At 36.6% G+C, this 17683-nt stretch overlaps 1 protein-coding gene across 10 annotated transcripts in view; it reads right to left on the reverse strand.

The window, feature by feature from the left end:
* Positions 1-17683, reverse strand: part of YAF2 (YY1 associated factor 2) — a 74245-nt gene that overhangs the window by 19615 nt on the left and 36947 nt on the right. For 2 of the 10 annotated variants that reach the window (XR_006780270.2, XR_006780267.2), the window contains one exon: positions 17254-17335. The exons of 7 other annotated variants lie outside the window; for them this stretch is intronic. Coding sequence is in view for 1 of the 3 variants with exons in the window: in XM_087855778.1 (XP_087711904.1) it covers positions 17236-17335 (100 nt within the window). In the remaining 2 variants the exon portion in view is untranslated. Of the gene's footprint in view, positions 1-17235; positions 17336-17683 lie in introns of those variants that run through there. One more of the 10 variants, XM_087855778.1, reaches the window with a different exon arrangement.

Consider the following 17683-nt stretch of genomic DNA (forward strand, 5'->3'; position numbering starts at 1 on the left):
CAGAAATGACTAAGTGGGACTTTTGAGGCTAGGTCATAAAATTCACAGTGATTTCCACCTCTTGGAACACTCAATGTAGGGGAAGCCAACCGCTATGTCATGAGGACACTGAAGCAGACCTATGGGGAAGTACACATAGCAAGGAACGGAGGCCTCCTGCCAACAACAGCCAGTGTGGCTACGCCATCTTGGAAGCAGATGCTGTAGCTGAGTCAAGTCCTGCAGGCCTCAGCTGACATCTTAATTGCAACCTCATGATAAACTCTGAGCCAGAACTATCAGCTACGCTGCTCCCAAATTCTTGACTCACAGAAACTGTGAGAAAATGTTTTGAGATAGTTTGTTAAACAGAAATATATAATAAATCTGTTTGCCAAAAATCCATGTGAAAAGAGTTGTTTCTGGTATGGGAAAGAGGAACACAGATGAGACAAAGAGGGAGCAGAATGGGAATAGAGCCAAATTAAAAAGCTAATAGAATATATCAATGCAAAATGTTCAAAAATGTTTTAGGCTACCATTATTTCCAGGTTTCTAAGATGATTTAACTTTTCTTCTTTGTCCTTATCTATATTTTCTATACTTTTTTTTTTAAAGATATTATTTTTATTTGACAGAGACAGCAGTGAGAGAGGGAGCACAAGCAGGGGGAGTGGAAGAGGAAGAAGCAGGCTCCTAGCAGAGGAGCCTGATGTGGGGCTCAATCCCGGAACGCTGGGATCACGCCCTGAGCCGAAGGCAGACGCCTAACGACTGAGCCACCCAGGCGCCCCTATATTTTCTATACTTTTAACAAAAATGTTTCACTTCTTGAAATAAAAATCAGAAATATACTTATCAATTTTAAAAACTAAAGTACTCACTGTATGGTTTTAGTATATAATAATCTACTTGAAAATAACTAAAGGTCAACTGTTGAGATGACTACTCACATCAAAGCCTTACCTATATGCAAGACACTGTGCTAAATGCAATAAGGGACTAAAAAAGGAAGACAACACGATTATCCTAACATCATGGAGCCTCAAATTTAGTAGGAGAAACAGAGATGAGAAATCCAATAATGGCCTAGAACACAGTATATTCTCAGTAAATATTTGTTGAACAAATATGAGAGGCAGGAAACACTAAAAGAGCACACTTACAACTGGGCAAGTCAGAGTGGAAAAGAAAAATGTCAGAGAAGCCTTCCTGAGGAGCTCATACCTAAACTGAGTCTTAGGTTGCAGAATTTCAACAGATGGGATCGAAAAGAAGGGCAATTTAGGCAGAGGGAGCACTGTGAGCAGTCACGATGTCAAAAGGATGCACGGAATTTCCAAAGCATTTTCAGAAAACCCATAATTAGTAAGTAATCCAGTATAGCTGGAATACTGAGATTGTAATAGGAAACAAAGCTGGAAAAGTAAGTTGGAACCAGGCTATGGAAAGTTCTGATTTATATATTAAGTGGTCTGAAGTCCGGATTTCATCTTGAAGGAATAGGGAGCTATCTATCACAAGTTCAATCTATAGGCTATTCTATTTTTGCATACATTTGAAATGTTATTTAATGAAAAATTTAAAAAAGAATCCATTTTTGAATCCTTACTGTTGAAAATGAAAGGGCACCAGGGTCAGACTTGAAGCAAGGACAACTTTTTTTTTTTTTTTAATTTTATTTATTTATTTCACAGACAGCACAAGCAAGCGGAGTGGCAGGCAGATGGAGAGGCAGGCTCTCCACTGAGTAGGGAGCCCGACAGGGCCTCAATCCCAGGACCCCGGGATCACAACCTGAGCTGAAGGCAGACGCTCAACCGGCTGAGCCACCCAGGTGCCCCATGCAAGGACAACCATTAAGAAATTATTACAATAGTTGAGAAGGAAGTGCTAAGGGTCTAAAGTAGGGCTTTAGGGGTTTAATGGGCTATGTGAAAGAATGTGAAGAAAAATACAAGTCTTATTGGACTTGGAGCTGTGGAGACAAGGAAGGAGAGTAAACAATGACTTCAAGGCTTAGGCTGGATGCCTAAAAGCATGTTGATGCCACAATAGCAGAAACGTATTTCAAGTTTGCTATGTGGCCTTGTGTATGTATATATGTGAGTGTGTATATTGTGCGCATATGTACACATATGCCTATTATCTATAATCTGATACTGAAATGTTATACACATATTATAAAATTAGACATAACATATAACATATTTGTAGCAGATATAAGATTCTTAGAAATACTTTCCTGGTTATGTTTCTTAGGGTAATATTAATATTAAATGGAATTTCATAAATATTAATTGATGGTATGCTACAGCTGGACCCGCATTATGTATCAGAGGAAAATTAACCTAGTATAAGCACCTTTGGTTGATAATTCATATACAAATAATCAGTTCAAGACCAACAAAAGAATTAATAACGTGTATATTACAACAGCACATTCTTTCTAAATAGTAAAAAAGCAGCTACATTTAATTTTTTAAAACATTTTTTTAGGGACGCCTAGGTGGCTCAGGTCATGATCCCAGGGTCCTGGGATCCAGCCCCACATCGGGCTCCATGCTCAGCGGGGAGCCTGCTTCTCCCTCTGCCTTACACTCCCCCTGTTTGTGCCCCCTCTCTCTCTGGCATATAAATAAATAAACTCTTTAAAAACAAAACAAAAACATTTTTTTAATTTATTTGAGAGAGAGAGAGAGCATGCATGTGCATGTGCATGAGGGGGGAGGGGCAGAAGGACAGAGGAACTTAAGCAGACCCCATGCTCAGCCCAGGGTCCAGCTCAGCACAGTGTCTGACATTGGGCTCGACCTCACAACCCTGAGATCAGGGCCCTAAGATCACAACCTAAGTCAAAACCAAGAGTTGGACACTTAACCAACTGTGCCAGCCAGGTGCCACAAGCTACGTTTAATTTTGTAAATGTCAGAACACAAATCTTGATCAAAACAGCCTGTTTTAATACATTATACAATGTCATACAATTTACTTTTGTCATTTTCTTTAGATTTTTTTCTACTTAATTCAAGATGCCTATAATCACAGATTTCATTCTAATTTTATTTTTTTTAAAGATTTTATTTTATTCATTCATGAGAGACACAGAGAGAGAGAGAGGCAGAGGGAGAACCAGGCTCCCCACAGAGCAGGGAGCCCAATGTGGGACTCAACCCCAGGACCCCAGGATCACGACCTGAGCTGAAGGCAGATGCTTAACTGACTGAGCCACCCAGGCACCCTCATTCTAATTTTAAAAATGTTCTTTTAGGGGCGCCTGGGTGGCACAGCGGTTAAGCGTCTGCCTTCGGCTCAGGGCGTGATCCTGGCGTTACGGGATCGAGCCCCACGTCAGGCTCCTCCACTATGAGCCTGCTTCTTCCTCTCCCACTCCCCCTGCTTGTGTTCCCTCTCTCGCTGGCTGTCTCTATCTCTGTCAAATAAATAAATAAAATCTTTAAAAAAAAAAAAATGTTCTTTTAGAGACAGCTCTAATTAGAATAATTTTTAAAAATTAAGCCTAATAATACCAATCACTGCTAGTCTACTTCCTTTTGATTATTCTACATATTACATTTTGTATGTATGTAATATACATATTACATATTATTACACTTGTCACAATTAACAGTCATAAATCAACAAATGGTTATTATCCCTTATCTACTAACAGAAGATTTAATTCAGTCTTCATAAAGTTCTCTAAAATTTGGATCAATGGCTATATATGAAGTTTATGACATAATACCATATTTCTTAGAATAAAAACAGCATTCTGAATAAACATTTGTATGTTTACTAAGACAGATTTAGCTCTAACCAGTTAAGTTATATCACAAAACAGTAAGTGAACAACTTTGGTTTGTAGAGAAGTGAACTAAATTACTTTATTTTTAAAAAAGATTTTATTTCTTTATTTGAGAGAGACAGAAGGAGAGAAAGCATGAGTGGAGAGGGGAAGAGGGGAAGGAGAGGAAGGCTCCCTGGGAGCCAGATGGATGCAGGGCTCAATCCCGGGATCCCTTGGATCATGACCCGAGCCAAAGGCAGATGCTTAACTGACTGAGCCACACAGGCGCCCCAGAACTAAATTACTTTAGAATGAACACGTCATAAAGACATATTCCAAAATAACTGAAAAGGGGAAGTTAAGGTTTAACAATAAGGGAATATAAAGAAACATGCAACAAAAAGAGGCTTACCAAAGAAGAGAGGAAAAGACTACAGAAGGGATGAATTTCTGTTGATGAACAGAGTCCCAATTTAGGAAAGACAAATGTCCCTCTATTCTCAGTATTTCTCAAACACAAGTGAACTCGCAGCTCCTCTGGCAAAGTGGGTGAAAGGGGATGGGAGGTATAGGCTTCCAGTAGTGGAATGAATAAATCACAGAGATAAAAGGTACAGCACTGGGAATATAGTCAATGGTATTGTCATAGGGTTGTGTGGTGATCGACGGTAGCTACACCTGTGGTAAGCACAGCATAAAGTATAGATTTGTGGAATCGCTATGTTATACACCTGAAACTAATGTAATACTTCATGCCAAACATACCTCAAGAAAAAGAAAAAAAAGAACAGAAATATATTAGGCTTCCCAAATGAGATAAATAAAAAAGAAATATGAGAAGACCACCTTTATAATCTCACACAGAATATGTACTAACAAATGGAACCTATGTGCAGAAATTTTTGTTGGACAGGCCACGAATAAACACAATCTATGAAAAAACAGTGCCACTGAGTTAATATATACCAACAATAACTACAAATTAACTCAGTTTTTTAAAATAACTTGAAGTGTCCATAAGAGTTTTCTTTTTTTTTTTTTTTAAGATTTTTATTTATTTATTTATTTGTCAGAGAGAGAGAGAGAGAAAGTGCACAAGTAGGGGAAGCAGGTAGAGGGAGAAGCTGACTCCCCGCTGAGCAGGGAGCCAGATGCAAGACTCAGTCCCAGGACCCTGGGATCATGACCTGAGTGGAAGGCAGCCACTTAACTGACTAAGCCACCAGGGCATCCCCATGAAAGAGTTTTCTTAACATAGAATTTACTAAGTTACTAAGTTATCACAATTCTCACCTACATTTAGCAATTACTAGTAGTAGTTCAATGCAAATGAAAGATACTATCACACTAATATTCAAAGTTAGACGCAGTCAAATGGAAAATATGAGACCTATGCATTTTATTGCATGTTAATTATACTTCAGTTAAAAAATGAAATGTAGGGGCGCCTGGGTGGCACAGCGGTTAAGCGTCTGCCTTGGGCTCAGGGCGTGATCCCGGCGTTCTGGGATCGAGCCCCACATCAGGCTCCTCCATTATGAGCCTGCTTCTTCCTCTCCCACTCCCCCTGCTTGTGTTCCCTCTCTCGCTGGCTGTCTCTATCTCTGTCAAATAAATAAATAAAATATTAAAAAAAAAAAAAAAAGAAATGTAGCAAGATTTTGGTTATGAGTAACTGAGAATGAAGTGTTTAAATAAAATTGATTTTCTAGCTAACTAAAGCATTCATTTAAAAAACCCGAATCTTTAAATTCTATTCCTAAAATTTGTTACATGCTTCACTGTCTTAGTAAACAGTGTAACATATAAAAGCTATGAAAGGTGTCTTATGTGTACCAAGAATCAAACTAAGCTTTACATTCACTAATTCATTTCATTTCAAATCTCTTTTCACACGATGAGGAAACTAAAGCTCAAAATGTTTAAGTAACCTGCCATGATCACATTCTAAGTCATATTCAACTCCCAGTCTGCCTGATTCCAAAGTTCATTCTTTCATTTTTTTCCCAGCCTTATTAAGGTGCATTTGACAAACAAAAATTGTATATAATTAAGGTGTAAAACGTTATGTTTTCATATATGAATACACTGTAAAATGGTTATAATCAAGCTAATTAACATATCCATCAACTTTTGTTGTGGTGGTAGTGAGAACATTAAAGATTTACTCTTTTAGCAAATTTCAAGTATACAATATTAACTATAGTCACCATGCTGGACATTATATTCCCTAGAACTTATGTATCCTGCATAACTTAAACTGTGCCTTTTGACCAACATTTCCCAGTTCTCCCACTCCTCAGCAGCCACCATTCGAATAGAGTGCTAGGAGTTCAACTTCTTTAGATTCCACATACATGAGATCATGCAGTATTTGACCTTTCAGAAACCATCACACACAACAACTCTCATCAACATAGCCATTAAGATGTTATGGCCATCTCCCCTTATCTGAAAGGGCAGTTCCAGAATGTTCTGTCATTCTAGTTGGTAATTCTTTGGTTTCCTGTCTCATTATCAGTTTCACTTCTTGATATATTTACTTTTGGCAACCTTAAGTGATCACATTAACAACTCCCAATCCCAAACTGCTTCTAATTTAATATCTACCATAACCAAAGAAGAATCAAAAGTTGCCAAGAATAAGATCTTATCAAACTGGTGACCACATTTTCTAAAACGATTGTTTTATAACACTGTAAAGGACTGCAACATAGAAAACTGCATAAAACAGAATAGAGTTGTAATTTTTATTTATTTTTTAACCTTTTTTTTTTTTAAAGTAGGCTCCATGCTCAACATGGGGCTTGAACTCACAACCCTGAGATCAAGAGCCATATGCTCAATCAACTGAGCCAGCCAGATGCCCTGAGAGTTGTCATTTTTAAAGCTGCATATAGTACTCCCAGAACAAATCAGGAAGAGTTTCCCTAAACCCTCTGCAACCAAAGCAGCTCTGTTTTTTGCTTTACTAATTAGAGTTCCAAACAAAATTCCTTGAGATTTTTTTTCAAATGTGAAAACTACTAAAATAAGCTAACCCAAAACACTTTAAGACTGTGTTGGATAGACGTTACTGGAAAATAGGTGAAAATTCAATAAAGCAAAATAGTCAGCGAACACACAGTAACTAAGCGCCCAGAACAAAGCACTGGATGTTATCCAAAGGGTTAGGGGATTACTTCTATATCGTGCTTCTCTAATTTCTATAACTTTTAGCACATCTAGAACAAAGTTAAATGATAGTGATAAGAGAATGTTTTTGCCTTGTTTCTATTAATTTCACTTTATTTCTAATTTATCTCCATGAACTACTTTCTTGACTATGGTTTTGAAGTGAATATTTTAATTGCAAAGGTTTTACTGAAGACTTTTCAGGAATAAATGTACAATTTTATTAAGTGCATTTCAAGATCTACTGAGATGATCATATAGTTTTTTCTCCTTTATCAACTAATATGCTGAATTATATTAAGAGCATTCTGATATATCTTTGCAGTCCTGGAATAAATTCTACTTAATCATTATATAGTACATTTTATATGTACTATTGGATTTCTGCATCAATATTCTTCGATAAAACTGATCTGTAGTTTTATTTTATTATGATTATCTCAATCAGGTGTTATTCATTTCATGTCTGTTCTATCGCTCTATTTTTGTGACACTAACATTTATTAAGTGCTTTCTATATGTCAGGCATTGTTCTGAGAATTGTTTTTGCATTAACCTGTTTAGTCTTCTTAGCAATTTCAGGTTGTGGTAGGTTCTCTTATTTTAAAAACAATGGGAAACCTCAATTCCTTCTATTTCCTCAAGGTCAGTTTAATATCAGTGAAATCACCTGTTCCATAAAGGTTTTAAAGAAGTCATTTGTAAAACCATCTGAGCCTGGTAGGTTTAGGTTTTCAGTCTCTTCTTGGATCAATTTTGATTATCCACATTTTCCTAGAAAACAATGTATTTTTCCAGTATGTTCTAATTTATTAACTGTGCCAACCATTCTCTTATAATTATTTTAATATTATTTATATCTATAGTTGCTTTATTTTTCATAATCCTAATTTGATTTTTGTACTTTCTCCCTTTGTTAAAAAGAAAGTTATGTTAGCTAGTCTTATTTTTCTTTTTATCAAAAAACCAGCTCTTGGTTTTGTCTTAACTACCTTCTAATATATTACTTGTTATCTTTACCTTTTTAGATTACTTTTTCCAGCTTTCCTTATATTTATTTTGTTCTTTTATTAAATTTTGTTGAATGTTAACTCATTATTTTAACTCAATATTTTAGTAACGAAATTTTTAGAAAGAACTTTTCCTGTGTCCCATATATTATTTATGTATTTAATTTTCATTGTAATTATTTTCTAGATAGATTACATTTGCCAGTTTGCAGTATCTTTTAGACCTTTGACCTAAGATATTTTTAGGAGAATATTTTTGCCTTTTTTTAAATCAAGTGTTTGAGGTTTTTGTTTTGAAGTCTGAGAAGGTTTCGTGGGTTGGTTTCTGGGTCCTGCTTTTGTTACTGACTCAAAATTTCACTGTAGGGAGCGTGATGGTGGCTCAGTCAGTTAAGCCTCTGCCCTTGGCTCAGGTCATGATCCCAGGGTTAGGCTCTGGCTTAGGTGGGGAGCCTGCTTCTCCCTCACTCTGCCTGCTGCTCCCCCTGCTTGTGCTCTCTGTGTCAAATAAATAAATAAAATCTTTTAAAAATTTTTCTTAATTTCATTGTAGAGTATGTGGTTGATAATATTTTTACTTTTATTTTCCAGTTTTCTTTCTAGTAACTTATTTTTTTAAATGTTGCATGGGAAATTGAAAAGGTGTTCTTTCTTTTTACAATAAGAGTATGTTTACTGTATCAGATTTACTGATTATATGATTCAGACTGTCTACATCTTATTTTTTATCTCTTTGATGTGGCAAGGACTGAAAGTCTCCCATTACTGCTGTATTTCTTTCTCTTCCTCCTCAGATTTAGTTTTCACTTTACATACTTTGATGTTTCATCTTTAAAAAATAAAGATTTATGGTTCTCTTTATATTAGTAACTATATCCTTGAAGATTACAAAGTACCTCTCTTCTTTCTCACACTGCTTTTTTTAAAAAAGATTTTATTTATTTGTTTGTTTATTTGGGGGGGCATGAGTGCGGGGGCTGGGGGAAGAGGGAGAAGCAGACACCCCACTGAGCAGGGAGCCTGCCTTGGAGCTCAATCACAGGACCCTGGGATCATGACCTGAGCCAAAGGCAGTTGCTCAATCAACTGAGCCACCCAGGCATCCCTGATGTTTACTGCTTTTTAATTCAACTCTGTCCAGCAATACCATCATCCACTAATTAATTTTTTGTTTGTGTTTCCTTAGTATCTTCTTTTTACTATCTGTTTACTTCCAACCTTCTTAATTTTGTTCTAGATGTGTTTCTAACACCCACTGTATAGTTGGGTTTTGTATTTCACCTAATCTGAGTCTTGCTTAATAGCTGGGCTTATGTCATGGGCATTTCTGTTTTAATAAGCACATGTGGTCTTCTTTTTATGTTTTCTGGTTTTTTTTTTTTCTTTCCATGCTCATTTTTTTTGTTTTCCATCTTTTGTTATACAGTTAATTTAACGTATTAAACAAATGTTTACTGAGCACCTACAATGTGCCACACACCATGCTTAGGGTTAGGAATACAATGGCAAACAAAAAAGTTAGCTACATATATAATTACAAACTGTAGTTTTGTTCTTCCCTGACCACTCCAACACCATGAGCAACTCTAACAGGAGTGATTGTAGATAAGACTTTCAAGGAAGACTGCTCACAAGATCTGACATACTCAGATTTAAATAATACAAAGGGGTTACCCCAATGAAAGACTGGGAGAAAGATTATATCTGGCAGAAAGTAAGCATCGAGTGTACAAAGGCAGCAAGGAACCTGATGCATTATAGAAACTGAAAGTTTGTAACATTGGGGGAAGAACTGCATGACATCAAGAGGTAGGCAGGCCACACCAGGTCTATAAATGGGCCAAGTTAAAGAATCCGATTTTTATTCTACAAACAGTAGAGAAATAGTTTTCAGGAGAGAAGCAATTTCCATCATATTTCCATTTTAAAACTGTTGTATGAGAATGAACTAAAGCATGACATATTTGTAATTGGAGAGATCAAGCAGTACACTACTACAGTAGCCCAGACAAGAGATGATGGTGGCTTGGAGTAGTTGGCAAATGATGGAGATGAATGGATCCAAAAGATTTTAATCAAGGTAGTACTATCACTCTTCCTCCTCCCCTTTCCCCCAACTTTGGCATTATTTAGTCTACTTTTAGTTCTATTCAAGATTACTTTCACATACAGTACAATTTGGTTATTTTATAGTAGAGACATCCCTGTTCCTTTATATAAACTCATTGATTCAGTAAATATTTATTAAATATATATTGCCACCAGGCAACATTCTAACATGAGAATATAGCAAAGAAGGAAATCCTTAGGCTTACAAAGCTTACAAGTTGTGAGATAAAATAAAACTAAGCCTTCCTTATGTATATGATTGTGTCCTACCACAGTACTCTCAATCAGTAATGCTGAAACATTTTTTGGTGTAATACAATCATTCACTCAACATTTACTAAACCCCATCTATGTACCATGTCCTTTGCAACAAATGTACAGAAATATTCCCTCGTGGAGCATATATACATTCTAGTAAAGATGGGCAAACATAAACATCTTACACACACACACTTATACACAAATATATGCACATACACACACATACACATGAAATATTATTAATAGTAGAAGAAAATTAAGCAGGGTATGGGAAAAGAGAACTACACAGAAATGCTATTTTTCTACAGGGAAATCAGATTAGCACCTCCAATAAGGTTACTTAAGCAGAGTCCTAAATGAAGTGATGGAGTAAGCCATGGAGGTATCTAGATACGAAAAATTCCAGGAAAGGCAAGACCAATTACAAAGGCCCTGTGGCAGAAGGCTGGCATGTTCGAAGAACACTAAGATGACCAAAATGTCTCAACTGCAATAAATCAGAGAGGAAATGGTAAAATTAGTCTGAAGGGGTCCCAAGGACCAGATCATGTAAGGCCTTCCAAGTTTCAAACAATGTAATATTATTCTAAGTAGAATGGGAAACTAAGTAGAATGGGACAGTTCTGAAAAAGAGAATAACACGATCTCACTAAAGTTAAAATAAAAATTACCTGGCTGCCCTTTTAGAATAGTCAAATTCCAGAACACTGTCAATACCAAATGCTGAGAAGATGTAGAGCAACAGAAAACGCATTCATTGCTGGCAGGAATGCAAAAAAGAATAGCCACTTTGGAAGAGAGTTTGGCAGCTTCCTGCAAAACTAAACATATACTGCCATATAATCCAGCAATCATACTCCTTCGTATTTACTCAAAGAGCTGAAATGTCAGGGGCGCCTGGGTGGCACAGCGGTTAAGCGTCTGCCTTGGGCTCAGGGCGTGATCCCGGCGTTGTGGGATCGAGCCCCACATCAGGCTCCTCCGCTATGAGCCTGCTTCTTCCTCTCCCACTCCCCCTGCTTGTGTTCCCTCTCTCGCTGGCTGTCTCTATCTCTGTCAAATAAATAAATAAAATCTTAAAAAAAAAAAAAAAAGAAAAGAGCTGAAATGTCCACATAAAAACCTGTATATGGATGTTTATAGCAGCTTTATTCACAATTATCAAAACTTGGAAGCAACCTAGATGTCTTTTAAAAGGTGAATGGACACATAAAATGTGGTACATTCAGACAATGGAATATTATTCAGTACTAAAAAGAAATAAGCTATCAAGCCATCAAAAGACATGGATAAACTTTAAATGGATATTACTAAAGTGAAAGAAGCCAGTCTGAAAAGGTTACATACTAAGTAATTCCAACTATAGGATATTCTGGAAAAGACAAAACTACAGACAGTAAAAAGATCAGGGGTTGCCAGGGGTTGGGGTGAGCGAGAGATGAACAGGCAGAGCATCAAAGATTTTTAGGACAGTAAAACTATCCTGTATGACACAGAAATGGATACATGTCATCATATATTTGTCTAAATTCACAGAATGAACAACACCGAGAGTGAACCCAAATATAGACAATGGACTTTGGAAGATAATGATGTATCAATAAAGGTTTATCAGTTGTAACAAATGTACCACTCTGGTGGGGAATGATGATAATGGGGGGGTACCTTGCAAGTGTGGAGGCAAGAGGTGTATGGTAAATCTTTGTACCTTCTGTTCAATTTAACTGTGAACTTAAAGCTGCTCTTAAGAAGTGACTATAGGGGCACCTGGGTGACTCAGTTGGTTAAGCATCTGCCTTCAGCTTGGGTCATGATTCCAGGGTCCCAGGATTGAGCCCCGTGCATCGGGCTCCCTCTACCCTACCTCCCCCACTTGTGCTCTCTCAAAAAAAAAAATCTTAAAAAAAAAAAAAAAAGTGACCATAAATAGTATCAATGACATATTCCTTTGGAAAACTGCTTCGGGGGGTCTTTAAGGTAATATCCTTCTTATGAATTCTCAAGTCATCACATTTAGAATTTGTGGTCCACAAGGCAAAGCTTTAAGACATGAAGATCTATAATTAAATTTTGGCTCTACTAGTGAATGGCTTCTGTTCTCATGTAAGCCACTGAACCTGCATGGACTCTGCTTTCTTGGTAAAATAATTACAATAATAATAATTACAATAATAATAGTGATTCTACAAAGAGGTTTACGAGGATTAAATTTAAATGAGCTTTGGAAACTAAAAAAAACCCAAATAAACAAAAACTACCTGGCTTCTATTTAGACAAGAGGGTAGGAAAGCTGACTATAGTCACAGCAACCAATTAGGAACTTATTATAATAGGCAAGCAGGAGATGATGGTGGCCTATAATAGGATGGCAACAGTTGAGGGTGAAAGAGGTGGAATTCTAAACATATTTTGGAGGTACAGCATGTAAGATTTGTAGATAAATAGCAGGAAGCAGAAGGTAAGACAGAGAGTGAGAAGAGAGAGAGTGCATGTCATCAAGAGAGGGGGAATTTGGGGAGAGAACTCTAAGTTCAATTTTGTACATAGGAAGTTTGAAATTCCTAGAAGACAAAGTGGAGTTACCTAAATAATTGCCTAATAATTATCATGCAAAGAAATGAGATGAGAAATGAGAAATCATGCCTAACTTATTGAAATCACTGTTTCACGGTCACGTCTTAAACACGCATATGGTGAATATCAAAATCTTCTAAACTCCAATATCAGTTAAGATATACCAACAAGTAGTTATAACAAGGCAGACAGGGTTTCAACTTTTAGTTTACAGTTTCGTGTGAGAAACAGAAAAAATAACCAAGCAATTAAAATATATTCTCTGTTATTATGGGTAAAGTCCAAAATGGAAGAAGAAATTAAGGTAGCAATATAAAACTGCTGGCTGGATGTCAGAGTTCTCAATAAATAAGAGAGAATATTTAGGATAGTAGAGCCTTGACTCATAAATTAAATATAATCACTGGATAAATTATTTTAGCTAGCAATCTACTAATAAGCACAAGTTACTGGCAAAAATGCCTTAAGAATGATACTGTATATTAAATATAACTTAAAGTAATGTACATGAAACCATGTCAAGTGCTAAAATGAGACATTTCTAAAAAGTATTCCCAGAATCTAAAGAAGTGGAAGGTATAGGTACTGAAATTAGCCAAAAAAAAAAAAAAAAAAAAATCGCTTAGGATAGTCCCCCCCCCCCCAGTTGAAGCTTAGAGGATGAACAAGAGTTGGAAGAGTAAAAAGAATATTCTATAAAACAGAAATTCCATAAACAAAGACTCAGAAAAAGAAATTGTTAAAAGAACTTAGAGAAAGAAGCCATTCCATTCAAGAAATATTTACTATACACCTATTTTATGACAGGCCCTGGGAATCAAAAGCTATGAAGACACCCTCTTAGAAAGCCTAGAGCAGGTTTGGAAAGCAGACTACCAAAAACAGTTGGCAAGTGCTAAGACTGGGTTAAATGCAGGCAGCTATGGAAATATATAGGATGAATACCCAGGCAGATCCTATTTGAACAGGGAAGGCTTTCTGAAGGATGTGACATCTAAACTAGGACATGAAATTAACAGGAATTAACCAAACTTGGGGTGGGAGGTGGGAAGCAGTGGGGACAGAAGATGAGAGGAAAGGCAAAATAACATTCAAGTTTAGTGTGTGTGCAAAGGATAGAAACAATAGAGCACATCACTAGCAGGGGGATGGTGGATATGGAGGAGGCATAACATTACTGGGGTGAACAGCAAGAGCTAGGGCTAAAGAAATAAACATGAACCAAGCCACAGAAAGATTTGTAAGCTATGTTAAGGAGTATAAACTTTTACCTAAGGATGTCTCTTGGCTGTATTAAAAAGTTCATATCAAAGAAAAGAAATAAAGTTTAGAGTAGTGAGATATCAGATTATCTAGAACAGGAGTTACAAACTCAATTATCTACAGAGATTAGATAATTAATAAAAATGAGTAAGGAGGGTTGGAGTGGAGGGGGGTGGGAGGGATGGGGTAGCCGGGTGATGGACATTGGGGAGGGTATGTGCTATGGTGAGTTCTGTGAATTGTGTAAGACTGATGAGTCACAGACCTGCACCCCTGAAACAAATAATACATTGTATGTTAATTTTAAAAAAGGAAAGAAAAAAAATAATAACTATACTTAGGAAAAGAAAATAAGAACCTAGAAACCACTATATAAGAAAACAAAACAGCTATAATTCAAATCACTAAAATAATTTTAATGCTTCATTTGTTTCCTCATGGGCTACCCATTGAGCTGAAATGTAATAATGTGTGTAAAAATAAATTATGTAATTTATGCAAAAAAAAAAAAAAAAAAGATGAGTGAGGTGGGCCAGGTAAAACAAACATCCAGGGAGTGATGAGAACTGTGGAGAGCCAAAGTCCCCTCTAAATGGGTCAAACTGTTGCAATGAACAACAAGGCTCGGGGTTGCTAGACCTTCCAATTAAAAAAAAAAGCTGGAAATTAAAAATTTCAAGAAAAATTTCCTGAATTTTTAATAGTGGCAATTCAATTTCTTTGAAATATGATGTAGACCAACACTGAGGGGACCAAATAAAACAAAACTAAGAGTCAAACTGATAACACTGGTCATCTGATTCTAGTCTCCACTACAGAAACTCAAAAACTAAGCTGAAGCCTCTGACTTGGACCTGAAGGCAATGGAGAGCTCCCAGACGTTTAAAGAGGAATGACAAGTAACCACTGCTTGAGAAGGCACAGTGTCCACCTTGGTCACTGCTGAGAAAGTACCTGCATTTCACTGGTCTCAGTAAATACTCAGAGATGAAGCTACACTGGCAACTCTTGAACATCAGTGCCATGGCAGTAGATAGGACAAACTATCCAATCATAGAACAGAAAAGAAGAAAACAAATCCTGTGCTCCTTTGCTCTAATCCTAGAACCCTCTTCTGCCAGTCTTTAGTTCTGCTCACAGTCAGCTGCTACCATACGCTGCCGAGTGTTCACTGGCTATAACGGCCTCTAACTCAGAAATTTGGCCAACATACCAGTGACCACAATTAGCAACTATCAGCGTTCACCTAGGTAGAGGCAATGAAATTAAATAGGATGAACGGTCATGGTGGATGGGAGAATAAGAATATTCTATGCTTCACTTCAACACCAGATCAGGCCCTCCAATGCTAATTCTACACCATACCCTACCACACTGTTGCTAAAACTCTACCTTAACAAATGCTGTGTTCACCGTGCTTGGCAATACCTACCAACGATGGGTATGCCTAGATAGTAGGGCTGGGAAGGAAACAGAATGGGATCAAGATTCTGCTAGAAAGGAGGTAGAGTAACAAAGAGGTAGGCTGAGAAAGACTGGAAATTCAAAAGAGATATGAAAGTTAAGTAATAATTAAGATCAGAAAGCAGGTAGCCCAAAATCGGGGCATTTATATATTCAGAATTCAAGTAATCTCATTACAAGAGCACTGTTTGAAATAAAATATAGAAGATTCTTTTGCTCTATTGGGACATAGAGATAACCAGTATTAGAGGTCATAAATTCATTTATTAAGAATAATCTTCATAGATGTCCCTCATCTAGGAAAGGTGAAACCAAGAGGATATCAAAATGTCAAGTCATATGTGTTGTACCATAGATATGCCTTTATTTTGCAATATGTTCAGCCTCATAATATCTACTACGGAAGAAGTAGAGAAAAATTGATTGATTTGGAAATCTTTGAGCAATTAGGATCTTAGAGAATGGACAACCAATCCCCATAAAGTAAGATGTTGGACTTCCACCTTACAAAAAAAAGTCATCATATAAAGAATACTTCTGGTTCAGAGCAATGACTTTAACCAAGAAAGGAGAGGTTGGTTACCCTGCTGGGGTGGGGGAGATGACATGTCAATAATATATAATCCTACCTAGAGTAGCCTATGTAGAAAGTCTGAGACTGATATTCTGATAAAAAGCAGGAACTTTTTATAGGAAGCTTATAGGAAGGATAGGGTGCCTAGATGGCTCAGTCAGTTGGTTAGGCATCCAAGTCTTGGTTTTGGCTCAGGTTATGATCTCAGAGTCATGGGATTAAGCCCCAAGTCACGATCCATGCTCAGCATGGAGTCTGCCTGAGATTCTTTCCCCCTTTTTCTCCCTCCCCCCCACTTGCTCTTGCTCCCTCCCTCCCTCTCTCAAATAAATAAAATCTTAAAAATATATATATAAAGAAATTAAGTAAACCTAGGTATCAGGGAATACTACAGAAAGACCTAAATATTATGTCAAATGTAGGAATGAATAGTAGGTTTCAGGTTACCAATGATCAACAGTAAAGCTGAGCACCCACAAACAGGTGAAGTAATAAAAGAAAAAAAGAAACTCAAAGCACCTTTAATGACAAGTAACAGGAGAATTATACAAAACCAAATGTTTTTTCAGATGCTCTAAGTCTGTGCTATATAATACAGAAGCCACATGAGGGTACTAAGCACCTGAAATGTGCTAGCCCAAATTGAGATGTGCTATAAATATAAAATATAGACCAGAGTTCAAAGACTCAGTATGAAAAAGATTGTAAAATATATCACGAATGATTTGAAAGGATAATTTCTGTAGATATATTGGGTTAAATAAAATACAGTATTAAAATTAATTTCACCTGTTACATTTTTAATTTGGCCACAAGAAATTCTTAAATCACATATATAGCTCCCTTTTGTGGCTTGCATTATATTTCTTTTGGACAGTGCTATTAAAAATTAGTCATGTTTAAGGTGAAGCCTTCAGTTAATGTAACTATTTCAACATTTTCATTGAATTTAATACTGTTTCCTCCTTTAGTATTAAATTCCTCTTGCGTACATCCTGAATAAGATGATTTTAACGTGAACAACAATGACAGCTTACCAGACTGTCCAGAAAAGAGATTGAATCAAATTTCTGGGCAGAGGCTTGAGCCAGCAGGCTTGTTCCACCAAATGGTAACCAGGCTCTCTTCGTGTTATCTCTGGCAAAAGGGTTATATAGTAAGAAAGCAGCACTATGCACACATGGAACAGGATTTGACCAATAGTTTAACTAAATCCATCCAGCATAATAACATGCCTTGTTTTAGGATTTTCTCAATTATAATCCAAGTGTTAAATTTACAAAGTAAAATAAACATCTTTCACTATGATTTATTCAAATTTACCCATTCTCAGCAATTTTTTAAGTATTCACATTTGCCCCTTTGGGAAAGATTCTCACCTAACACTGACTCTAATTTGCTACCAAGGAAAATACACCTCTCTCATTACGGTGAAAGGAAACAGTAACTATTTTTTTATGAGATACTATGAGAGATTTTAAAAGA

The sequence above is a fragment of the Ursus americanus genome, chromosome 25, assembly GCF_024610735.1.
Source record: "Ursus americanus isolate L20-20 chromosome 25, mUrsAme1.1.p, whole genome shotgun sequence".
NCBI classification, from domain to species: Eukaryota; Metazoa; Chordata; class Mammalia; order Carnivora; family Ursidae; genus Ursus; species Ursus americanus.